At 42.7% G+C, this 26,534-nt stretch overlaps 2 protein-coding genes across 4 annotated transcripts in view; both read right to left on the bottom strand.

Moving 5' to 3' along the window:
* The window catches only part of disc1 (DISC1 scaffold protein), a 42,516-nt gene extending 24,205 nt beyond the window's left edge, over positions 1-18,311 (bottom strand). For all 3 annotated transcript variants that reach the window (XR_011103384.1, XM_068713967.1, XM_068713968.1), the window contains exons 1-9: positions 17,661-18,311; positions 12,521-13,422; positions 10,768-10,837; positions 9,100-9,256; positions 7,075-7,171; positions 6,715-6,947; positions 4,030-4,084; positions 2,188-2,290; positions 1,821-2,009 (exon numbers count right to left, since the gene is read on the bottom strand). Coding sequence is in view for 2 of the 3 variants with exons in the window: in XM_068713967.1 (XP_068570068.1) it covers positions 1,821-2,009; positions 2,188-2,290; positions 4,030-4,084; positions 6,715-6,947; positions 7,075-7,171; positions 9,100-9,256; positions 10,768-10,837; positions 12,521-13,422; positions 17,661-17,730 (1,876 nt within the window). In the remaining variant the exon portion in view is untranslated. The remainder of the gene's footprint in view (positions 1-1,820; positions 2,010-2,187; positions 2,291-4,029; positions 4,085-6,714; positions 6,948-7,074; positions 7,172-9,099; positions 9,257-10,767; positions 10,838-12,520; positions 13,423-17,660) is intronic.
* A 4,055-nt stretch (positions 18,312-22,366) lies between these two features.
* Positions 22,367-26,534, bottom strand: part of tsnax (translin-associated factor X) — a 10,020-nt gene continuing 5,852 nt past the window's right edge. The window contains exons 5-6 of the mRNA XM_068713966.1: positions 23,422-23,543; positions 22,367-22,983 (exon numbers count right to left, since the gene is read on the bottom strand). Of these exons, the coding sequence (XP_068570067.1) occupies positions 22,606-22,983; positions 23,422-23,543 (500 nt within the window). The 3' untranslated portion in view covers positions 22,367-22,605. The remainder of the gene's footprint in view (positions 22,984-23,421; positions 23,544-26,534) is intronic.

Below are 26,534 nucleotides of genomic sequence, written 5' to 3'. Positions count from 1 at the left end.
GTGTATTTCATCAACAGAAGTCAGACAGGTGACTGAGTTTCATGCACAAAGGTGAAAAGAAACGTAATTTGCAAGTAAAAGGATTTGGTTCCTCGTACAATATATAAAATCATAGACCTTTTAATGTGAGCAAAAACACCTCCATAAAAACTTGATTCAACTCTGCCTGACTGCAACAATGAAAGGCTGCCCCCTAGTGCCAGCAGAGGGTGCATTCAAGACAAGACAATGGGTCGTCACAAATGGTGACTCTGCAGCCACAGGCCTGAATGATCTAGACAACAGCGTGTTTGCTAAATGGCTGATTGCACACCTTGGGGTTGCAGCAGGAGCCTGATCCAGGGCTCCGGTCTCTGGTCTTTCACTCCCCGTTCTGGCCTCGTCACTTCCCCTTTGCTCTCTGCGTTCACGTCTCAGCGCCTCAGAGAGCAAAGTGACCTTTTTTTTTTATCTTTAGAAATCCCTCTGTGACTGATGGAGTTGAGAAAGTAGCACTGCAGGTGGTGCTGTCAAAGTCCATTTATGTCTCCGCCAGTGCCAGGAGGCCAAACCAATCTACCCAACCCCTCCTCTAAAAAAAGTGAGCCCTTTCTTTAAGCAGCATTTCAGATCTCCTCTAGTTGGAGAGTGTGCGAGCGCTGATACATCATGTCTGCACTGAGTAGCTTGGAGGTAATTGGCTACTTCGCACAATCTAAAGCTCATTTCCCCTGCACACACACACACACACACACACACACACACACACACACACACACACACACACACACACACACACCACCCCTCCCCTTCCTCTCAACAACTGCCAGTCCTGCTGGTAACTCATTTGATGCCGACTCCCCGCTGACAGCAGATCACTTCCCCTTCATTTGGGAGAAAAGTCGTCGTCCATTGATGTCCTCCCAGCGTGGAGCGACATCAAGAGAGGACTTCGCTTCCAAAAAATGCTCTCATGATGCACATTGGAATTGATGGTTAAAAGGTGTATTCAAAGACAGTGAGAGGCACCTTTCAGAAATACAACAACCGCTTTCCAGTCTCTCCAGTCGCAGTGGGCAAGAAACCGTTTGTCGTGTGTTTGTTTTGCTAATGGCGCATTTATTTTACCGTGCCCGCCAGGAGGGTCATGCGATCGATCGTGTGTGCGTGTGTCCGTGAGCGAGGCAGCTAGTGAGTCCCCACAGTGGGGGGGGGGGATAACAGTTTAACAGCTACCGAAACTACCAGTACACACACTGTTGTACCTGTCAGCAACTCAGCCAACGACTAACACGACAAGTTGAGCTGATGTCCTGCATACATTGCCGCTTGTTTTCGAGTTTGAATTAAGTACATTTTACGATGCCTTACAGCCCATTAGAGTGTAGATGGAGAGTTATCCCAATTGTGAGATCTATTCATTTACACAATACAGCTGTGGTCATTGCAGACACATCTGGTGGAGATCTGCACTTAACTGAGTGCACCTTTTCTAGTTTCATATTTTTTTTTCCTCAGCTGATCAAAAACAGAGCTAAAAGTAGAATCAGTTTTGGACTTGTTGTGTTTTGTTTACAGCTTGTTTAAAATGCCCACGGGTGGCCGAAAGAACCTGCTAATGCAGGTTTGAAGGGGGCGAAGATCAATAATCGATTGCCCCATAAATGGCTAGAAAGTTGGCAAGTTGAAATACTCCACAGCCCACCGCTCATTTCTGTCTGCATTACTGCTCCCCGGTGAGAAGAAATAGAAAAGTCATAAAGATAAATAAAGTTCTTCCATATTTGAATGAGCCAAGAGAAGGGATCGTATGGTCTCTCCTTTTGTTGTCGTAGACTCACCGTGCTGCGCCTCCCTCTGCTCCAGCTCCTCCCTGAGCTGCTGCCGCTGCTCCTTCATCCGGCCCAGCTCCTGGCTGCTCCCCGAGCTGAGGCTGTGCAGCCTCTTGGCCAGAGCATCCAGCCGGTCGCGCTCCAGGTACACCGCCTTCATCTCGGCCCTCAGCTCCTTGGCACTGCCGAAGTCATTACCTGCACCGGTGCGCCACAGGAAGACATTAAGGCCTACACCGCCCATTAATGAGCGCCTCCATCATTAATAGCATAATTAGGTGAGGCAAATGGTGGGCGATCCAAGCAAATGAGGTAAATGGAAGACGTGAGATGTGGGGAAGGGAAGAACTGGGGTGTGGTTGTAGCGGAGAGTTACCCGAGATGGCTGCCAGTTTGGCTTCATGCAGCGCCAAAAGCTGAGTTTCAGTCTCGCTGACTTTCCTCCTCAGGCTGCTGCCGAGCCTCTGACTCATGACCACCTGAGGAAAAGAAGGACAAGAAGAGGCTGAGGAGGAGAGCGAGGGGGGGGGTAACTAACAAAACCTTTGCAGACACATGGATCCCACAGGATGCAGAGCTCATTTCCAATTCCGCTTTCATTCTCTTTCTGACACTCATTCTTACAAGGCCTTACAGATTCATTTCCGTCCCTCTGTGCTCGCCCCGCTTTGAATACACAGCCGAGCATCAACGCCGATCTGTTAGCTCGTCTATAACCTTTAGAAGAGAAAAGAGAATGCGTCTCCTTTCACATGGACGGACAGGGAAATATGAAATCTCCATAAAAGATGCCATTAGAATGTCAGGGAGGAAAAAGGCCCTGAATGTCACGGGCCTGATGGGGAGGCAGCGCCTTAGCTCTGCTGTATCCACAGAGGAGTTGATGGCTTCAGATACTGCCTGTCTGGCCCCTCATCTGCCCTTTAAACCTCTCTTCTTTCCAGTGTGTTCACTTTGAGTAACAGCCGGATACAATACCCACGATGCGTCTCCTTCTTTTGAGGAACTATTCTTAACCACTCAAAGGGACGTGGAGCCGGATTTTCTGATGTATTTTCTTCTTGAATCTGACGCGTTTTTATGCAACACTTTGAAAAGGCTGTCAAATAGGTTGATATTTCTGAGGCAGAACATCTCCCGGGAGTTCTCTTCCCACAGAAATACAGAAAACAGGCTTGCATAATTTTATTTCACGCATTACATGAACTGGAAACTGCTCTAGAGTGCCTTTTCAAATTGTAGAATTTTTTTGACATCGGTGATTTAATTTCAAAACATCAGGCCGTTCGTCAATCTCGGAAAAGTCAATAGAGAAAGTGAAAGTTACTTTCATGCCGGCAATCATTTTGTCACAGCAGGTGTGCCATTTTCCACATGGTGGCTAACTCATTTAGGAACAAAACTTTTTCATTTCAACTTAACAATGGACAATCTTGTGATTGAGGTAAAAGTGTGTCCCCGTGGAAAGCCCACATATTCCTTTGAGGTGCAATTGAAGTGTCGACCAGCCATTCGACGATGGCTTTCTAAAGAACACAGTAAGAGCAAAGAGGTCTTTTCACTGCCTGTCTCCCTCTTTCCTTAAACCACCACTTCTTACGGATTTCTGCTGCTTCTGGCTTTTTTTCAGCTGCAGAGATCTATGCACAGAGATCAGTGAGAGGGGAAAGCAAACCCCTGAGAAGCGAAAGGGAACTCCAGAGACGCATCACATACAAAGGGGGAAACATGCAAAGCCATACACACACACACACACACAGGAATACACCACTGACAGTCTGACACGCTTAGAAAAGGCAACAAAGCCATGCTAGTCCAACAGATGTTTCACATTCATAGATGTATGTGTTCTATCTGTCCAAGGGCTGCTGAAAAGCAAAATGAAAAACCACTACAATGAAATCACTAACTAAAGTACCAATGCAGTTGCTTATTTCTCATCAGAAATACTGTTGTATTATTTTACGGAGGATTTTTAAAGAGCAGTTTTTAATTAATCTTATGGACAGTTCACTGCCTGGTCAAATGATAATAAGCACGTGAATACAGACACTGACATTTGGTGTGCATATTTAATACATTGACACAGGCCCACAGGACATGCTCTCCAGCTTGACTTACTACTCATTAGATATTCACACACATTCAGTCATTGCTGGCATGCTGTGGGCAGGCTGAGCTGTTTTGGGCTAAATGGGTCAGAGGAACAGGGGCTTACTTTAGCAGTGGCTTCCTTGATGGACAGATTCAATGCCCGCTCCTGCTCCTGGAGTCTGCAAAAAAAAAAAGAAAAAAAAGGAAGTAAACACGTTACAGTGCAGTACTAGAAGTCATTTCTTTCTTTTGGGTGCTTCGAGTGACATCAATAGATATCAATGACGGGGTTAAAAGTTTACTCTAATCTACTCATCTGGCTGCTAAACACAGAGTGGTTTTTCAACTATCAAGAGAGTGACTGAATCGTTTATAACTCTTATGAAGGAATGTCTTAAAAGACCTGGTCCAATCGATAAGAGCAAAACAGTCGGCTCTAATCATCCACTGGTTCTTGCATCCGCAGCAAAACTTACCCACAACCAGAATGAGAGGTTTACACACTGCCTAGGAAAGTTGAATTAGACTGATAGTGTGCAAACATGAAAGCATAAGCATTTTATTTCACATTTGGAACCAAAACTCTAACCAGTGATTTTAGTCATTTTTGCTTAAATAGTTTTTACAAACAATTAATCACTTATGTCAAATCAATAATTTTCGGACTTTCAACGAATCCATTAAAAGAACAGTTTAATATTTTGGGAAATGCCTTTATTTGCTGAGCGTTGGATAAATATCTCATCTCGCTATATAGCCGTTAACTATGAAGCTAAAGCAGCTGCCAGTAAGCTTAGCTTAGCATAAAGGCTGGAAACGGAAGGAAGCTGCTACCAAAATATGTCCTCCAGCACCTCAGAAGCTCACTACTTAACACACAACACCGTGTTGTAAAATCCATTCAAAGACTAAAGATTGTGATACTAGTGGCAGTTGTTTATATCTTGAAAGCAAGTAAGAAAAGCAGCTGAGCTGTGATATGATTATTAACATTTTCAAACTGAACTAGATTATTTAGTTTGCTTCCATTGTTATTTTTACATTTTGACTTAACTGTCTGAATGATAATTTCCTATATCGAGGGTAATGTCAGTGTGATGTATTACTGTGACTGTATGTGAACACGCAAACAGGACAAGGTCACATCATTCAGTGACAGCGATATAAATCAATTATTAGACGAAAACAAAATGAGCATAAAATCCATTATGCACAACACAGTCACCTTGAGATGGTCCCAATCGTCTCATATCACAAAGATCAGTAAGCCCCTTTCATGCTATTCCAGCTGATGTTCAGGGGAAGTCAGGGTAAAATGTTATCAGTATTACTGCACCCTTTCTTTTTATTTTAGGGATGCAGCTTCAGTATTTCTTTATTCCAGTAAGGAAATAAATCTTGATGGGAGAAAGAAATGTCCTGTGTTATTTGGGGAAGGAAACCGCAAGCCACACAATCTTCCTGATGACCCAAAGCACACCACCTGGACATGTGCGGCTGAACATCCAATCTGAGGTCGCAATTTCAATCAGTAGCGAGAATAAATGCGTTCCAGTCGGGGTGAGAATACGTCAGATATCAAATTATGCCCGTGATGGAGGGTCACGCCACCGAGAAGGCGATAAGTACAATTTACATGTCTTTCTAATGAGTGGCAAGACAGAGAGGCTTTCCACGGCGCTCTGTCGCAAGCTGTTAACTTCAGAGGATACGATGCAAAGTAATCATTTGCATCTGAGGAAAACCATTAAAATTCAAAGCAGGTTCAAGCAGGTGTGGGAGAAGAGGATTGAGGGCACAGGGGGATTCGAGGAATAAAGAAGAGGTAGTTGAGGCTGCTTGATGCGTCCTCTCTGAACCTGAAGATAAACAAATCATTCCTCGCGAAGTTTTGCACAAGTATTGCATTACGTTACATTCGTTTGGCTGCTGCTTTTGTTCAAAGCGACTCACTAGGAGTGCGTTCATCCTCCACACTTTTGGCTATTTTGTTGTACGTGAAAATACGATATCTGCACTGTCGAAGCTCTTCTATTACATGAGATGTTAATCGGGTTGAAAACATGACGGTGTGCTTCTGACTCGGTTGTACTTTCTTGGTACAAGACAAGACCGCTCGCTACAAGATTTATGCAAAGCGCCACTTTGTCTGTCGGAGGACGAACGAAGCTGGGAGGCAAAGATTTTGTGCAATAGAGAATCTGCTCCAACATGTCGTCCTCTAAACGAGCTCATTTAATGATAAGAGAATACGTGACTTGATACAGGGAAAACATTCATGGACTGATGAGTGTTGTAGTGTCACTCCCTCTCACAGCGCTCTAGCAGCCCCACCTGGTGACTGACAGCACTGCAGGAACTGTGAGAACTACTCACTGCACGATAAGAAGAGTTTTCTGCCATTTACTGTCAAAATAACTATGATTTTCAGTCATGGCGTTCGGCAACGTTCACCCTCAACCAATCAAAGTCCGACTCCCCTCACCAATAGGGGGAAAAAAAACATCACAATAACGTGTAAAATGCAAATGTATAATGTGTGAAGATGTTTCTTCACAGAACACTCCCAAGGCACAATTTGTCATTTACATTTTTCCAAATACATTTGCACGTTTTTCTCAGAGGCACATACACCTTCTGGACAGCAAAAAGCCATAAATATGTGCAAAGATGTCTTTATATGCACCTGCTCACGTAAAAATGACATCAGTAAAATTCCCCAAATTTAACGACTGTACCACTCTTTTTTTTCAGATGGTACACTTGTCGTGCGATGGGACACAATATTCTGCACACATGTGACGCCCACCTGAGCAGCGAGGGCGAAGGAGAGACGGAGATCTGCGCGCGGTTTTCAGAGGTGACGAGGTCCTGCAGGGTCCGGCTCATGTCGCGGAGCTGGGCCACGGAGCAGCTCCTCAGCACGGAGCCCTCCAGCTCCTCGGCCTCCACCTGCTGCTCCTCCCGCTGGATCTGCTGCTCCAGGCATCGGCTGCGGTCCTTCAGCTCCGTCAGCCTCCGCTGCAGCTCTTCTATCTCCTCCTGCGCAGGTTTTGTTTGCGACATTTACGTTTTTGCATTTGCCAGTATTATATTACACTCGCACGTGACCCAAAGTGGCAGAAATTACCTTTGTAGGCTTTAATTACATAATGTGAGCTGAATTTACCTCCACCAGCTGTTTCTCTTGGATCAGGCGATCTCTTCGCTGCAGTGGGCCCTGCAGTGGGTCGGACCGCTCCCTTACGTCAGGCTTTACAGTCTCCCTGACAACCAGTCACAAAAACCACAGTCACTACAAAAGCCTCGGCAATGGGGATCTCTAATTATGGCGTTTCTATTTGTTCATAACCGTCATTCACATTTCAGGCTCCTTTTAGTCCCTTTCAAGTGAGCTTATATGGGAGGCAAACGCCGCCTAGCTTTACTTTTGACTCTTTCTCTAACTGGGAATGTTGGTTTTGGCGGTGGTGGAAGAAGAAGGCTACTCCAAAAAAATGATTCTGAAGTAAAACTATTAACTGCTAATAATTATTATTATCTATACCCCACAGTAAAAGTCCTGCTAAAGTTGACTTGACGTCGGTTCAAGGTGGTGCTTTCAATGCTGTGACGCTGGATAGTTTATGAATAATAATTCATCATATTATAATTGTAATATTTTATGAGTTACGTCTGAATCTGAAACATAACCGCAAACACCCTTCTGTTGAGTAAATGTATAAGTAGAATGTTTCCTCTAAAGTAGAAGTATACAGTTGAGTTGCTTTTTTTTTTTTTAAGTACTTCGAGTGCAATGACTTAGAATAGTAACAATTCAATAGTTTTCATATCTAAACATCTTATTATATCTGTAGCTGTTTGGGGCCCTTTTAGTAGGGGCCACAGGCAGTTGCCTACATTGACTAATGGTGAAGTCTGCTCCTGGGATTTCTTCTCATGAACAACAGTGTATTTTACTGGTGTCTCTGAGTAGCCATGACTGATGTCACTATGTCATGGCAGGTGTATCACTCAGTACCCATGAAGCTCAGTGTTGAGTGTGAAATTGTTTGTAACAACACGACAGGCCAAGCATTCAGCCCATTCTGAACAGGCATGTTTTAGTTCATATTTAATGTGCCATGATCACAGAAGTTTGTTTGCGCCGGTGATTGTGCGTCTTTGAAGCCTTGAGTTTGGCATTTTGGCCGCTGCCATTTTGTTTTGTTTTTTAAAACCAGGCGTCGTTTATTTTACTCTAAATGGGACTATGATTTACTAAATGAACATCATGGTATATTGAAGAAGAATTTAAACTGAGGTAATAATAAATCAAGTGAGAAGTAGGATCATTTTTTTCATGGACTTCCATACAGACTGGCCATTCGATGTGTGAGGCACTTCACCGGAGGTTGGCCCCTGGTTCAAACCAATGTCTTACTGCTTTTCTCACTCTTATAGAATGGAAGGACATGCTATATAACAGAAATGACCTTACATCTTTGTCGGCATGTTTTTTTTCTTGTTTCTTTTCGCATTTTAAAAACTGAGACGCCTGTATGTGTGCAAAACAGTAACACTGCATTGCTGCATTTGTTCAGGATACCCTCTGGAGAGGCCCCACCTGATTTCCTTCCTGTTAAGAGCTATTTTTAACACCCTTTCCTAACTGCTCTGTCCTACAACATCATAATGGAAGAGAGATCACGATCACAGGACAAAGCTAACGGACTTCATTTAACCACATCAAGCTGTCAAAATGCTAATTTCACCAAGAGCTGAAGAAACTGTTGACTTCAATACTACAAACCCAGTAGGGCTGTGAAGCAACACTTTGATATTGTTAACCACCGTGTAATAGTATCAGATTGTCATTAACAATATAACGTTAGTAAAACAATGTTGGCAAAATGAACAAATGTCATTATGTGAAATCTGAAATAAAATAGGAATTTCACGTTCAATTTTAACCTTTCACTTGATGTTTCACTTAAACATGTGCTTCTCCAAATGTCAATAAGGGAGAAAAAACACACTTTATTAAAACAGTAGCTTATGATTACTGTGATATTAAATTGACATATCAGAAAAAAGGGCTCATAAATTAGCATCACAGTAAACACAGAACATGATGTTAATTTGTTCCCTCAGCAGAGTTTGAGTTGTGTGTACACTAATAATGCATGACTGTTAACGTTGCTGTGTGACTGACCTGCACTGACTGCAGTCTGTCCTCTGGAGGGCGCTGTGCACCACCCGTCTGAGCCGCTCCAGGAACAGAGCCACGCTGGGCTGTCTCGAGGGTAAACCCAGCTTCAGAGCACCCCGCTCCCTGCACAGCTCCTCCAGCTTTTTCCCAAAACGCTCAGCTGAAAACACACACACACACACACACACACACACATATATTGAAATACATGCAGCAACGTTTACTGAAAAGTTCAGTTATTAACAACTGGGTTCAAGTCAGTAAATCAATGTAGAAACTTGTGACTTCCCAGAAACCACATTACAAAGGTCTACGTAGCCTACAGTCACTGAAATAACACGTCTACACACACGTCACTCCTTATTCAATTACCAAATTATACTTTAATTAGAAGGCACTCAGAGAGAGAAACCTTCATACTGAAAATTCTCAGCTTGCTGTTTCCAAGAAGACACATTTGCTGTTATTTAAATCTTAAGAATTCAACCTTCATTTAGATGTTCATCAGCAAGAAAATGTAATCAACGTATTTCTTGTTTACAGCGTTTTATAAAGAGCGCTGCCAACATAAAAACAGCAGCAGCAGTTTACAGGACTGGAAAAGAACTGGTCAGAGAGCGTGATGCACAATATCAAAAGGCAAACAGAAAAGACACACCGAGCCAAATAATCACTCCGCTTAAATAGTTCAAGGTCTACGGCAGATGTTGGCATTTATTCTTGTCACAAGGTCCAAGAAATGGGTCAGAATACAGAAAATAAACTTTTCTCAGACCAAACGTTTTTCTGCAGACAGATTGAAAATAAAGTCCAGATTATATTTGTTAGGTGTGACGACTTTCCCATGCAGTCTTCAAAGTTAAAAACATCAAAAGCTGTTAGTGTTCACAAAGCTCCGGGTTTTTCTTGTAAACAAAAATGGATTTAGTTTCAGCTTTGCCTACTCTTTACTACTTTGTCCAGGTTTTTGTTGAACTTGGCTGATTGATCTGATGTGGTGAGCACTAAGGTGGAGACATCCAACAGGTCAAACCTTCAGCTTATGACACAGAAAAAAACACTATTGAGGTCAGTGTCAACTCAACTGACAAACTAATCATCAAAGCAACAGGTATCATTGAGACACTAAAAATAAAACAAATTACGGTTTCATGTTTTATTAATCACAGTAAAAGTCGCTAAACTCTCCAGTGAGTTTGACTTGAAATGTGTGTCAGAGCCAGTAAACGACAAACCATTTCTTCAGCTCTAACTAATGCGCAGCCTCACGTATCAAACATCCACAGCTAATTCAGTTAGCAAGAAATCCAACAAAGACAACTGGGGGCACTTCCTCTATCTCCCCTCCTCTTAAACGTCAAACTGATGAATGTCTGGGTCCTGAACACATCAGTGAAACATCGAAAAATAAATGGAGAATCCCATTGTTACTGTATGTTACGCTGCTGCAACTCTCTGTCCCTCTTTAAATTATATGTTATAAAAAAATTAAAAACATAGAGGATAAAATCATTTTATCAAAAATTAGGGTGGTAAAAAGATTTTTTAAAAAGGCATGAAACATGTCAGAAAAAGCAAGAAGCTCTCTACAATCCATCAACACCTGCAGTACGTGATAGCTGAGACGACTCGCTTATCAAAGCAGCGGCTCAACTGAAAGTCTTAGCTCACCTGCGTCATAGTCGTCATCCAGAATGGCTTTCTGCTGGAGCCTCTGCAGCTTCAACATCATGGACTCAATCTGAAAGGCAGACACAACAGACAGAAGACGCTACTGATTACCCAACAGTCCAGAGGGCAATGCACTTTCACCACAGGCCAAAAAAAAAGAAAAAAGTAGTCTGGGTGCAATGACCAAATTGACACCGGCTAAGCAAGTTGAGGACTGGAAGTTTAAAACATCGACCTTACTACAGTTTAAGGGATTTCACCTGTTTAGTATGTTGACTCCTTGTTGGAGAAAAATAACTTTTAGGATGACCAGTTCTTATTGTTTAACATACAAGGCTCCGTGAAGTCTGTGACTACTGTGTGAAATCTCTTCACACTTGTTATCCTCAGATGTTCCTCGTTTAGCAGTCACTGTGACCTTCTGTAAGGGACGATTGTATATCTTACTAAACATCAAGATGACGTTTGCTTGTGCGGAAGGGGCAAGTTCAAGACATGCCACGTAGCTTTATGCAAATGATTCTGTGCTAACGCACTTGTGTGTTATCCGAAGTATAAATATCAGAGACTCAGAGACAGACCTCTGAGCAGCCTTGATACATGACTTGTATGTGTTTCAACTCTGTCTCCTTCTTGCAAGAATAAATGTCCTGTGATAATTATTTTTACATCGGCTTCGAGTGAATTTCTCTAACACTCCTATACATTAAGTATTTGGTTGGATCGACGGCCTAATTACAGTCAAATATCCTAACTGCTATCTTCTTATTAGAGAAGCAATTCCTAAACTCCTGGCTGTCCTATCATACATCAGACCTCCTATCCTAACTTAAGAAATCTTAACTATAACTGTAAATGAATTCTTCTGTCGGCACTTGTCCTGTCATGGATGTGTCTATGTTTAGAATATAGAATATATAATAGGCTATTCGTGATGGACAAGCCATAATATCATCGGCTAGGCTAGCTTTGCTATCATGGACCAAAACTAAATTAAATTCTAAATTAATCGCCTTGGCAGTGTATATATACCCAATAAAACATGGTCTGGGAAATTTTAAAGTCACCATATTGTTTTAATTGACCTTTTAATAATTATATTTCATATTATTCATGTTGTCCACCATATTCGTTGCCCAACAGCAGTGCTGCTGACATTTTTGGCAGTTATTTTGAAGTTAAGACGAGGTTTGTGCCATTTTAACCTAGGATGTCTAACTTGGGAAACTCTAAGGACCTTAGGAAGTTAGGAAGGTTCTGTGATAGCTATATTCCTTTCCTAAGATAAGATTTTTCACTTGATTATTATTCATTTTTAAGTTTATGTAATGCCAAAAATCCTAAATGTCATCCAACACTGAGATAAAACAGGATTTCAGGCTTAGTAAGTTCCTGTAATGAGACCCCGTGACCTCAAAGTTTATAGCATAGAGTAGGCTGATAGATCTACATGTGTGGTAATCTTGTAGGTGCTCAGAAAACTATGCGGTAACACCCAGATTTCCTATTTTGCTCTGGGTCTTAAAGAAATAGTCTGACATTTTGGGAAACAGGCTTGTTTAGTTTCTTGCCGAGAGTTAGATGAGCTCTCATGAGAGGTATCATCTGCTCTAACTCTTGACAGGAAAAGCAAATATATGTGTTTCCCAATATGTCAAACTATTCCTTTAAAAACAACATCTTGGTGTTTGAGTCTTGATTCTGAACCTGGTGTTGGAATTGACATAAAGTCAATAAAGGCGATCGTGCCCACCTTGGTGTGCGTGCGGTTGTTTTGGAGGCAGTCCTGCAGCACGCCCTCGTACTTCTTCACCAGGTTGTCCCAGCCGTGGTCGGAGGCGGGCGTGGCGCTCTCGTAGCCAGAGGTGACGGAGGAGGCGGAGGCGGTGTCTGAGTCCACGGACAGTGAGGAGGTGATCTCGATGTCCACAGATCGTGAGTCACTGTCAGGCAGGTCCGGCGTGAAATCCCCCAGACACTCTCGCCAAAACCTCCCGCCCAATGACGGCTCCTCTCGCTCCGCCTGGCTGCTTGGAGAGCAGGAGGGCAGTGTTTGGACAGGAGTTGGATGTTTTGAGACATTGTGCCCAGTGGACAAGGCTGCTGGTTTTGTCCGAGGCGAACTAAGTGCTTCAGTTGACCGTCTTAGTGGTTCTGGTTCCCAGGGCGCTGTTGCAGTGGTTGCGTCTGTCCTCTGGCTGGAGTTCAGAGACTGCCGGATAAAACTGAAGCTAGAGTTAAAGGAGTCCTCTTGTGAGGACCGGACGGCCGGGCTCGGCCTTAACCTGAGTTCCTTCTGAGGCAGAGAGAACCGACCCTGGTGGCTGGATGCACCATTACTGGCTCTGTAATCCACGTGAGGAAGAGGATGGGTGACAGAGCAGAGAAAACTCTTACTCTTCCAAGAGCAACATGTGAGTTTATCGGGATGTTGCTCATTCTGAGCACTGCGTCCCTCAGTGATGTCACTGTGACGTCCGGATTTTCCGTTCCGAATGCAAGTGGACCTACCTTCCTCCTCCTCCTCCTCCTCCTCCTCCTCCTCCTGCCCATGAGTTGTGCTCTGTAGTCTGGACTGCTCTCCTCTCATGTACCCCGGTCTTCGGTGAAACCTCTTACGAGCGGAGCTGCCAGCTGTCCCTGATGCTCTGCCACCTGTCGATGCAGAGATTAACCATTAAGCTGGACAACACGGTCATGTGGAAGACCACGAGTGAGCTCATAGAACTGGCAGGATTAGCTGTGCATGCACAGAGTCATCAGGAAAATGTGACGCTAAATGTGCCACCAAGTGTTCTGATCGTGATATAACCGAACCGTAATGACGTTTTCCCCACCCCTCTGCCCTCAGAGCTAGCATCGCTAACTGAGTGACAAACAACTTGGGCAGATGTCTGACAGTTCCCAGAATTCTGCTCCAGCTGTTGGGAAATACCAAAGCCACGCCGTCATTTTGAGTTAAGGCCCGCCTCTCAGCGGAGGAGTGGACTGCATGAACAATACTTCCTGAAGTTACATTTGAATCGGTTTGTCTTTGAAAAACAAAGTAAAGCTCAATGAATCTGATTTAATGTTGGAACAAAAAACAAACTCAGCTGCTCTGATGATGTAAAGGCTCTTAGTCGATTAGTCCTTTTTCATGCTTTTTTCATGCTGAACAACGAAATTCCAAGAAACTTATGAGAACATCTCCGGTAAACACAAGATTAAAAGTGCTTTTGTGTAATGAAAGCTGTTGAGATCTAAGTAAGAAAGTTTCATTTAGAATTCAAGCTCTATTTTGGAGGCACGTTTGACGTGTTTAATACATTTACGGAGCAACGTCAGCATTCATTTGAAGTTGTGTTAGTGTCCACTTTATGAAGTCATGAGTCTGATCTACTGAAGGAAATATCTGGCTCTGTAGCAGCCAAACGCTTCATTATGTTCAGCAGCTTCTTTCTCACTTTGTCTGACTGTTGTTTGGTGCTGACAAAGTAGTGTGCATTGTTTTTTTCTGAGCTGTTTGTTGCTAACAAACCAAGTTTATGAGAGGAGGGAGAATCAACCAAAAACAGTTGAGCTGCGGCCCGTAAAACAATAACAATAAGCGGAAAGATGCTAAAACTCTTCGTAGACCTGAGAGGAACTAGGGAGAACTTAGTCAGAGGATAAGTCTATTTGGGTTTGTGACTATAAGTAACTCCTTCCACATGTGTACATGTTGTCAATTGATTAATTGCTCATTAATTTGATATTGATTAGTGCAGCTTTAAATACAAGATGGGGAAAAACTGATCAACCTAATCAAGCAGAAATCAATACGCCAATCTTTCTCTCAGGTTCACTGTAAACCTAGTGGGAAGGTCCTTATCACTAGTGTGTGAAAACATTTGGGAAAAGTTTAACTTGTGTTTGCACAACAGAAAGGTGCAAAGAAACATGCAGCTCGTGTCCTTAATAATGTTACTAATGTACCTCATATTGTGACTGTTTGAATGACATGTTAAGGGATTATATGGACACAGACAGTTTGAGAACCAGTGCAGACGGACGTGGCCAACCCCAGCAATGAGAAGTGATAAAACATCAGCGTAAAAACAGCACTAGCTCTGAAAGTGGAGCGTGATGATGAAGACCGGTTTGTGTTCAGAGCGGGACACCTGCTGCAGCTCCACGGGATTAATACATGTAACATGTAGGATTCAGAGACGGAGACAGGCTGAAATGTTGGGGATCAACAGCCCCTTTGTGTACAGCTGCGTCGGCCTTCTTTCACTTCTGGCTCTCAATTTTCTCTTCCCACACACACACACACACACACACACACACACACACACACACACACACACACACACACAGAGACACACTAACACACAGACTGTTGTACTGAGAACACTGGGGGCATTCAGACTACCATCATTGTAAAACCCGGTTACACTTAATGACACCATTATACATTAGTTACAATCAAACACGTGTACCTTGTAAGGACATCACATAGTTTTGACACTTTTCTCTGTCGGAGCTCAGTTATTATGTTTCTAGCTGTATTCAGGGCATCAAACCAACCATGACCACTACCACCCCCCCCCCACCCCCCCACCCCACCCCACCCCCATGATCCTCCTGTGATGTCACTACTAAAGCCTCCCATGTGACTGGAGAGGAAGAGAGACATCAAAAGACACGACTTTAAGGGAGAGTTGGGATGTCGGTTTCAGTTGATTGGCAGTGAGAGCAGCACAGGGGTGTTCCCATTGTGCTGTATGGCTTCTGTCCACTGGGACCGCCGCACTAAAGCTCAGGTTGCGTTACAGCTCCATTAGTGTTTCTTTACAGACGCGGCCACTGTTCCATAACCAATCCAAGAAACCCAACACTCTCCGTAGGTACCAAACACCACCGTCCACCATCTGGTGTGGCCAAGATAGAATGTGGAGCCCACTCAAGAGAGTCAAAGAACGAAAAGGGGAAGCATCTGTTGATGGAAAGTGGTACTGTATCCTCGTCATGCTTCGATTACACAAAGACAGCTCTTCTCAGTAAAGAGGAAGGAAATGCCTCATGGCCCATTGTGTGTGTGTGTGTGTGTGTGTGTGTGTGTGTGTGTGTGTGTGTGTGTGTGTGTGTGTGAGTGTGTTTGGGGGGCATCAACATCTCGGTTGAAGCCCCTCAGAGGTATGTCATTTGCTGCTTCCTGCCAGGCTTTGTTCTAAAATAGTTTGCCAGGAATTCTGGCAGAAACGGCAAATAAGCAAGAGGGAGACCCAACAGCGACGGCCGAACGATCCCACTGCAACAATAAGAGCTTTCTCATTGCAACTCGTTTCTCGTGTTGAGGGGCCTCGGCACAAAGTGTGGGAAAGTGAGGAGGCTAGATTATTTACCTTTGAGGATTAAACAGGCCCTCCTCAGAGCCCGTAGGTTAAACGACGCATCCCATTGGTTGCTGAAAGTGCTTCGGCCCAAAGAGCAGAGGAATGCAGAGGATCTCATAAAAACACAAACGTTTGAGGAACACGCAGCACACTGAGACACACACACACACATACCAGCAAATCTGCATGTCAGCGGCCTCCTGAGAAGCAGCACTGCTCGGCAGATGTGCAACACTTCGCCACTTGTGACCGGCCACGGCAACAGAAATAGGGAAATGAAAGTTCTTTGACGATGAGTATGACTAATGGTGACCTAGAAGTAAATCTATCCATCCGGGAAAAACAAGAAAAACGTCTATATTGGCCGACAGGAAACTGAACTATAATGTATGATAGTCCAGATTTGAATCTCTGCTCTGGTGATACTTTAATAAGAAAACAGCTCTACACTTCCTGTATGATCACACGAGGATCATGAACAGAATATAGTTGAGCTGAGTGGAGTGAAGAGACAGTACAGCAGCGGGAGACTAACTGTGAATAATGAATACACCCAACAAACCTAAAATATGGTTTCATTTGTTGCTAGTACAGTTAAATGCTAACATTGAACTGACATTTTGACGTCCATTATACCGAATGAGTAATTGTCACACGACGTGGCCTTATCACCCGATGTTACTTAACTTATCATGATCATTTGATACATGGATTCATTTGATTTATTCAAAATGTCAACAATGTGTTGGATAGTAAATGTCAGTAATCTTACCAGCTGTTTAACGGCGGGAGATGCCGAGCTGTCCTGTGTAGCGTGACATAAAACACCGGCTATGTGTTTGAAAAGGAATATTTGTTCTGCAAGGAAAGTTGTGTTGCTTTTGTGAGAAGTTAAATTGCAAAGGTAGTGTAGCCTGGTTATAAAGAGTTTGAATGAAGACAAGTGATTATGGACAGCCTGTCAGAAGCAGTGATGTGTTACTGGAAAGTCTGTATGCAAAACATGCAAGTAAGTTATGCAAAAGAGATAATATGCAAAGGGTCATCATATGTTTGTCCACACTGTCTACATATTCAGAGGGGAGAAGAACCTTCCACGAGTAGAAAGTCACTCATCACTGACTCATCAAAGAAAGTTCATGTAACAGTGAGTGAGTGTCAGTGTGGACAACCAGCTGGAGGACTCCAACCACACTGTTTATTCAGTGACACTGAACTTCACAGTGCAAATAACAAGGTCTTGTTTTGGATGAGTTGGAGCGGCACTGTTAACAGCAGTGAATACAACATTCAGACCCGCTGCACGCTCTCATGTAAGGAGTGTATTTCTTTCCTCTTTAGTTTATTCTAAGTGACTTACCCCCTTATTTCATTTCATTATTACTATGTTTGTATATAATTCTAAAGTAACGTGTAGAGCTCCTGGTGAGAATTCAAACCGGACTTCATCATCGTCCCTTCTGCAGAAAAGCTACTGATGATTGTTGACGGCAGTTGATAAGTTTAAACAAAAAGAAAAAGCCCTTTTTTTACCTTCCATGACTTCGCAGTGGTGAAGCAGAGAGTTGCTCCGACATTCCAGCCCCATCAGTCCAGCAAACATCTTCCCACTAACAACAAGCTGCTTGTGGGCAGAAGTCCGCGAGTATCAGATCCCGGTGCTGCTGTACATACATGGAGTTACATCGACCATGTTTTAGAAGAAGTGCAGCCAGCCATTGGGACTGATCTCATTTCCGTTGTGGAAAAATGAACCCAGGCTGTTATTTTTTTTCTTTTTCTCCCCGCTTTGGAATGACGCGTGAAACCGGCTTTTCACACGCGCTCCTTTGTCCATAATACACATTTCCTGACAGTATTGATAGCCTACTCGTACTTTAGAGTCTTACATTTCTTCTCTGCGGCAAACAAGTGGGTTGGGCATGAACAAGACTGTCTGGAGAGAGAAAAAGGTCCTCATGTCATGTTTCTTGCGGAGAAATGGAAGAAAAAAAACATCCCGCGGTTTGGTGCAGCGTAATAGCAAAAGAGGCCAAATTAATTTAAATCTGTGTCTCATCGAAGAGCGATCAGTAATCCGTTATTCGTTGCGCCCCTGAGTCGTATGTCGTGTTGGAGCAGCGCGAGGAGCGCGAGGAGCTCCTACGTGTTCAGGAATTTGACTCCAGACTCCTTCAGACCGCCTCACCGCCACAGCAGTCAGCCTATGAATGCAGCGGCGCACACATCACCGGGTCAACTGCTGCAGTTTCTATGTGTATGCACACTTTATTTATTTTAGAACATTACAGCTACAGCTCGTGGAGGGAAAATGAAATATTTAAATCGAAAAACATGCAGTCATACGACCTCAAACTCTGTTAAAGTCACAAGCTATTGCAATGTCAAATGCACAACGTTGGGATGTTGTAATGGCCATTATTATTAATGGCATTATTGTGTTTTGTTTAGCTTTTTAAAAGTGTAAGGGAAGCTACTAGGGCTGTTCACATTTAAATTAAATCAAAAGGACACAAAACAAAATCTAAAATTGGGTAGAAATAACAAAGACTTTGACATCAATAATATTTTTTTGGTTTTGCAATGAGAGTCATAACAAATTATTGTTTCAATGGCTCTTGTTCTATTTTGTTGTGTCAAACAATGAAATGGAATAACTTGACATACATTTGGACACGTACTGTATGTCCCTGCACTGTTGACACTATGTTTACAGACTACCCAAGTGTATTTAAAATATGTAGGTCAAGTAATTGTTTGTGTGCAAAAATGCATGTTATTTTTGCATATTTTTAGACGCCCCTAACATCCTGACGTAAAAACAAAAGTCTTCCTTTGTTCATGCAGCGAGGGAATGAATGAGAAGAGACCCCACATAGAGCAGAGTCTTTTCATCCTCCTTCCCACACATCCAAATGTTCCTTTCATTCAGCGTGGTTGGCTGATGGACAAGACTCCGTGATAAAGGGCTCAGTTCAGCCGACACAACAGAGGGCAGCCTTTATACTTAGTTAGGCTACACTGTCGATGTGTTGCAGAAAGGTTTGAAATTTGTTCGATCAAGTGCAATCACCTGCCAAGTATTAATAATTGGAAGCAAAATAAATCCGCAGACGGCATGTCCTCTATCTTTTTGTAAAATAAAAAAGTTAAGTCGGAATGTTTTGAAAAACTATTACCCAGCAGGCATTTTGACTTTAAGTTTTGAGATGAACTGGAATGGGATTTTAAATTTAGCCTGCAGGGATTCTAGGAGGGCACCCAATAGCGCGCTGCAATCATGCGACTTTTGGGATGAGTGCACTACCATGATTCATCCACCAGATGGAGACATAGACTGTGTTTTCTCATGGAAGGCTGAGGGTGGGCTGTTGGTTGCTGGAGGAAAGCTGCAAACGTTCCTCCATGCAAATAAATACAGAGGGCTGGAATCGATTCAGAGACAATCCAGAGACATTGGAGTAGCCATTAGCAGCGTTGAAATGCACATGAACACAACTTTTGATCTCAAAACGTAGGTTAAACATAATTTGGTGTGGTTATGGCTGTATAAAGTGAGGAAGACTTAAGTAACCAGTGGAATCTGTGTTTTTGCTTTGTGCTGATTGAGTTGCTTGGTTTTTTAATCGTTTCATTGAGGTAAAATGAAATGAGCTTTTAGCCGACCTTCCCGTTATGTGAGTATGACGGATGAATATGTTGCCGCTACATGTTTAACATGTCCTTATCTGGTGTTTGTTGCAATGTGCGCAACCTGCCTTTGCTACTAGGGTCGCTCGGGTTTAAAGTAAAAGAGCTGTATATAACATTCTAAACATCAATACAGCAGCAAACAACTACTACTTGAGTAAGGATATAGTGGAGTAATGTCTACCTGAGCAGAGAATAAAGTCGCTCTCCCTGTGTGTGTGTTGTAATCTGAGTTTCTTCTTGCTTTGTTGACATAGGGTCATGCATGCTCTTAGTGCATGTTAGTGCATGTGAGCGTGCCCCATCGGCTCGCTTACATCTGCTGCTCTGCTGTCATACAGTGGATACAGCTGATAATGTCATCCCGACCGACACCATTGTCGCAGAATCGTAAAACCCAACCCTCCGGTTTCCCTCAGGTAAACTTTTCTTCAACTGCTCTGTCAGAACTTTTGCCGTTGTTTGTAATGTTAGCGCTGTTAGCATCCTCAACTATGAGTCGCTGGCTTGGCGTCGACATGTTGAGAGCCGTTAAGAGACAATCAAAATGCTTCCAATCTCAGATTTTGCACCATAATTAACGCTATGGCTCTGGTTGCTATATGATTAGAAACTGTGTTGAATGAATGGGGATTCACCCTGATCGATTTATTGTTTGAAAAGTCTCTTACGTGTCATTGATTTAAAAAAGGCAAGTTTACATGAACTCCTCCGTACTAATTTAGCAGGCTAACACTTAAGTTAGCTAACGTTAGCTCGCTATACATTGTATTATGTTTGGGAACTTTCGGTCGGTGTCCACTTTGCCCTTTTAATTGCTGCAAACATTCGAGTCTCCTTCTTTGTTGTCACATCCCACTGCACAGCATATAGAAGGCATGTTTGAGAGTGGGCTTGGACCTGAAACCCATTATGGTGGCGGCCAACAGAAAACCAACTTTTTGGAGCAGTTGTGAAGTCAGCTGCAAGCTGTACGGCTTCATATGTTAAAATAATTACTGATACATTAACGATGGCTTGATTCAGTTCAGGTGTGACATTAAGTCTGGTACTAGAACACCTAGATGTAATGCAGCCCTCGTTAGTGTTATTAATTACACCTGTGCTGTCATGTCTGGGTTAACGATCTCGTTTGCATTATTCCTGCTAATGCATGTTGTCTCCAGAAGACACCGCTATCTGTTTTCTTTTGTTTGATGCGTTTTAAAGTAACATCTTGATTGATGATGATGTCCATGTTGCAGCTCCCTGTCACTAAATGCTTAGTTGTGAATTAACCTTTATTTAGGTCATGACCTCTTATTTGCTGTTTAAGACATTATATTTATATTCTTTGTATACAGTCTGTGATAGCTCTCCCATGTGACACATAAACACGTTTTTTTTACATTTGAATTTCTTTGAAACTGGGTAGTAAGCATGTGCACAGAGCCTTTATAAGACCCATTTGAATAATATTTAAATATACATTAAATATATACCATCAAATTTGTGTTCCTTGATTGGACTGCCTAATTGATTTACACACCTAACAAAAGTAACAAACCAACCAGTCTTTCTGTCTCTAACTGCCTTAATAGAATTCAACAACCTCTTTAAAAAACTAAAATTAATCATACATAAAAGACATAAAAACAATGTTTTCAAAAGTTTGTTTTTCAGTTTTATGCTGAAGATTGAAGCTGTCCACATGTAGTACTCATATTAACCACAAGGTGGCAGAGGTGAATTAAATTAAAACCCTTTCTCTCACTGACAGAAAGAACACCAAGAGCTCAGTCAGATGACAGATGATCTTCTTTGTGGTTGAATACCAAATACCTAACATTTTTATACATGAAACAGAATTATTCGGAGACAGATATGTTCCATCCCTAAAGCTCCTCGTTATGAGAGATGAGCGATTGCAGGCCGTGAAGCACAGCAGCTGCTTCAGAATAGAAACAGGAAAGCCTACATAGAGGCCATGTTGCAGTTTGACTTACAAGTTACACTTAATCTTAAGTTAACTCTGACTCATCATGGACGATGCAGGCATTACTCCATGGCCATCTATGAACACAGCAGCATTGTCTATCTGGATGGTAATAATTATCACCATCAGATGAACAGATGAAAAAATTGCAGGTGCGTATCGGTTCTCTGCCAGGAATAATTGTCAGTGTGCCCGAAACCTTATGAATTTATCTCATTGCAGTGGTGAGAACTGTTGAGAGGGTAGAATAAGTGTGTGTGTGTGTGTGTGTGTGTGTGTGTGTGTGTGTGTGTGTGTGTGTGTGTGTGTGTGTGTGTGTGTGTGTGTGTGTGTGTGTGTGTGTGTGTGTGTGTGTGTGTGTGTGTGTGTGTGTGTGTGTGTGTGTGTGTCAGAAAACAGGCACGTACAACGTACAAAGGTCACATGATCCTCCTCCACACAGTATGCAGTGTGTGCAAGCAGCCAATGGTTCTACCTTAGATTATCTGTGTGTGATAGAGAGAGGGGAGGGCAGAGAGCAAAATAAAATAAACACACACATTATCAAAGCCGCTTAAAGACTGGGAGAGCATGGCACATTTGGCACAGAACTTTTATTCATGCAAAAACAACTGAAGTCATCAGATCCTTATCAAAGAAAAGTAATCCATTGTCTATTGTAATACTGTTTTTATTCAAACAATAAAAACAAAATTAACAAGCATGTCACGAACCGTAATCAAATCCCATTAAAAATACATACAAACATCAAACTGGAGCACAACTAAAGCGGACAATGACACCACAGAAATCGTGAGCGACGTTGCGCGGGACCTAAACCACTCCTTCCTCGGGGTCGAGGAGTGCGGTCCTGCTGGAGAACACGTCGGCCAACATGTGTTTGGGGATTTCGGAGCCGCGGACGCGCAGGGCGTAGCAGGCGTCCTCCACCTTGCCCAGGCTCTGTCGCAGCGTGTGCAGCTTCTTGGACACCTCGTACGGGCCCGTGTTGCCGATGTAGGAGAAGCCGTCGTGGATCTGCCGCAGGAACTGGCTCAGCTGGAAGGGCGTGTCGATGTCGCCGTTGCCCACGCTGCTGATGCACATGCGCATCAGCTCTCCGGTCAGGTCGGCCACGCCGAGCAGGTAGTCGGAGGGCGTCACCTGGAAGGTCAGGACCGGACTGCCCGTCTGCGGCGCTTCAGCTGAGTCCTGAGATGAAAACACGACGAGAACGAATAGAAAGAAACGGAGATTACGAACACTTTTAGGGATGATTGCTTTTAGACAGATTGTGCCTAGACATTCTTATCCCGGCAGGATTTACACACAAGATGGATGCAGACAGCAATATTTGCCAAATGTGATTGTTATGTTGTCTCCCTCTGCTTCAGACGGGCTTCAAATAAGCAAACTCCAATTTTTCTAAAGCACGGTGATGATGCTTTGACTCCAAAATATTGAGGTTCAAGCAATTCTGCCTGCATCAACGGGCACCCATCGTCCAAATAGCCAGCTGAGTGGTACAAGGTAGAACCCAATGTTGCCTTTGTGTGCCATACCGCCGTACTGCAGCCACGACATGGACTAATACTGAGGCAAACACAATGACAAACCAAACAGAATCGCATGCGGTTTCTTTAAATTTACCTCGGCATCTACCTTCTCCGTTCTCATGAACACCAGTCTGGCGTTGATCTCCTCCAGGCTGATGAGGCTGCGATGGCGGATGTAGTGCAGGAAAGACACGGCCTCCACATACTCCTGGATTCCTAAATGCATGAAATCATGTTGAAAATGGACCGCCAACAAAACATTGGGGAATACGTCCAGATATTTCACAGCTCCAGCTGTCGAACCTCAATGCGTTCAGGGTATTTTCTCTGTTTGAGATTCACTAATAATCACTATTACTAAAAAAAGGAGGTCAGATGAGCACAGCACGTAGAGTGTGTATAAACACTGCATGGTATCTGCACAGTGTAGATCCTAGATGCAGATAATGACTCAAATAAAACCTGTTTCCTGTCGCTGTCGTTTTGATTGTGGTCATTTTTTTTTGTAGCGAGCTGCGATGACCTCTCATTTGTTTTCTGGCCCTGTCTAAACAACTATTAAATAATCACAGGACGGAAGACTTTGTGTCTGAAGTTTACTTTCGGAACGGCAATTGAACTTGAAAAGGGGAGCCTCCTATCTCGGCGTAGTGAACCGCAGCGTGCTACAGAGAGGCGAGAAGAGAATGTGGTTCATCTCCACCTCTACCCTGACTTGACTTAAGAGCTTAGTCATGATGAATTGTTAAAGGACCCCCAAAAATATGATCTCAATCAGTGTCGTACTCTGAGCGATGGAGTCCTGCTTAGACACATTTTCTGCCAAACTCTGAAAAGTGTGGTTGTGTCAAAAGAGAGATTTCTGTCATTGTAAATCAACACTGTGTGGACACACGTGTTTACATTCCTACTAACCGCCTGTGAACCGACTGCATTTTTCATCTGCAGCATCTCTGCTATTTTTGGCTCAGGGAACACTGCAGTGCACCCGATGCGCCCTTGTTAAGTAGAGTGAGGTACGTTGTATTATTATTTCACATATATCTATGCACATGTTTACAGTCGCTGGTGCCAGTTTCATATGCTAATCAGGCAGCACTTCATTAAGAATTAAGTTATTAATCAACTTTTTAAAATTTAGATGATCCTTTTTTCCAGAACTTGTTTTTCCTCATTCATATTTACTGTTATGGAGGAATACTTAGCTAATATTTACGTAGTCATGGGCTTTAAATTAGCCGCTTACAAGAGGGACCATGTCCTATTCTCATGTAGAAAGTACTAGCAGTCATTTGACACATTTTCCATAACCGTTATCAACAACAACACGAACATGTAAACATTGCCAGTGGGCTTAGAGTGAATCTAAGAGGGACAGGAAATGACATGAAAAGGTGACACAGGCTTTGAGGCAGGCACAGTTCAGTTCCTGAGTTTACTGCCAGGAGCTGTTTGTGTTACTTCGTCTGAAGCAGAGGTTACCTTCGGTCACTAGACTGCAAAACAAACAAACAAACAAAAAAAGGTAGACGTCTCAACAATGACTCAAGGAAAAGAGATTTTACTGGCACAGCTGTTGGAAAAGTTAAGGCCTGCCTGGATCAGTAGTTTTAATAGTTAGAGATTTTACAAACATGTATGCATGGCTACAGATGATATACAGATTAATTGAGCTCAATGTTTGACCGCCGAGTGGTTCACTGAGTTGCAGGTGAACTCTGGGGGAAAAAAGCCCTGCCGGTACACTTGTGTTTGCACCGCCTCATCGCTGCTAGCTGGGTCAGGCTGAGGAGCTTATCACGGAGCTGCCCTGTTATCAGTGGCAATTAGTTCAGATTTAGCCCACAACATCGTTGATGGTCTTTATATATAAAATCAACAACAACAAAAAAGCAGACCCATTACACAGGCCTGGAGACTTCTGGTCCAGCCAAGATTATCTGGAGAGGCCGAGCAGCAAGCCCGGTCTCAATCTAATAAAAAGGATAAAAATGGGGGGGGGAGTGAAGCGTCTAATTGGTGGGAACTGCCACTGGTCACGTCGCGGATGTTGCAGTGGTGATTCCTGAGTGACCGCAATCTAAAAATGACTTCCCCAGCTGCTAGATAACGGCTCACCCTCGCTCCCTGTAATGCTTTTCTCCGAACGCCGCAGACACTTTGGCTACGCTAACAAAAACTGACATTGATGCTAGTGGGAAAACAAGTTGATCAGAGTTTTATCAGGGTGTGTCTATCATATCCAGGCCGGCATCAAGGCCACGCTCTCACACTGTCAGCGACTTTGTAACAAACCTAAAGCACAAAGAGGACGACTGATCCCAGCCCAGCAGAGATGCTAATTAAGTTTTTGGACTACGCCTCCTTAGTGGAGCTCGTTTCTCAAGTAAGGAATTTATTATTACATTTAAAGAAATTAATGCCAGACTTTATGCATTACTCAGCTACACAAAGCGGCCTCATTCAGCATGAGAGAGAGAGAGAGAGGATTAAACAGCATGTGATCAAGTGATTGCAGTAAAATGATGTGCTAATGGGAGATTAGAATGCAGGACAACTAGGACTCTTTGCACTGAAGGTGAATAAGAAGAGAATTACTGTATAAAACTGAAAGACAGATTTATGAAAAGAAAGATCTATTTGAATGCAGCTCTGTGGGTACATGCGTACTATACTGAACGTTAATGACTCTAAATCTACAGTATATGAGTTTACGTATGAATATATAATATATGCTATGTTTATGTTTTTGACTATATTGTTACCGTATGATTTTCTTACTAGAGAATTTATGTTAGTTCATACAGTAAAATAAATTTAAAAAATAAAAAAAAAAAATCACAAAGAATATATTGAAAGAAATTATATATACACACACACACACATACATATATATATATATATATATATATATATATATATATATATATATATATATATATATATATATATATATATATATATATATATATATATATATATATATATATATATACATACACACACACACACACACACACACACACACACACACACACACACACACACACACACACACACACACACACACACACACACACACACACACACACATATATACATATATATATATACACATACATATACATATATATATATATATACATACATATACACATATACATATATATACATACAGTTGTGGTCAAAAGTTTACATACACTTGTA

The sequence above is a fragment of the Cebidichthys violaceus genome, unplaced genomic scaffold (assembly GCF_023349555.1).
Source record: "Cebidichthys violaceus isolate CVI_PGR_0920_01 unplaced genomic scaffold, fCebVio1.0.p SCAF_192, whole genome shotgun sequence".
Lineage (NCBI taxonomy): Eukaryota > Metazoa > Chordata > Actinopteri > Perciformes > Stichaeidae > Cebidichthys > Cebidichthys violaceus.
Note: the sequence above shows the minus strand (reverse complement) of the source record. Positions and strands in the feature narration are given on the sequence as shown.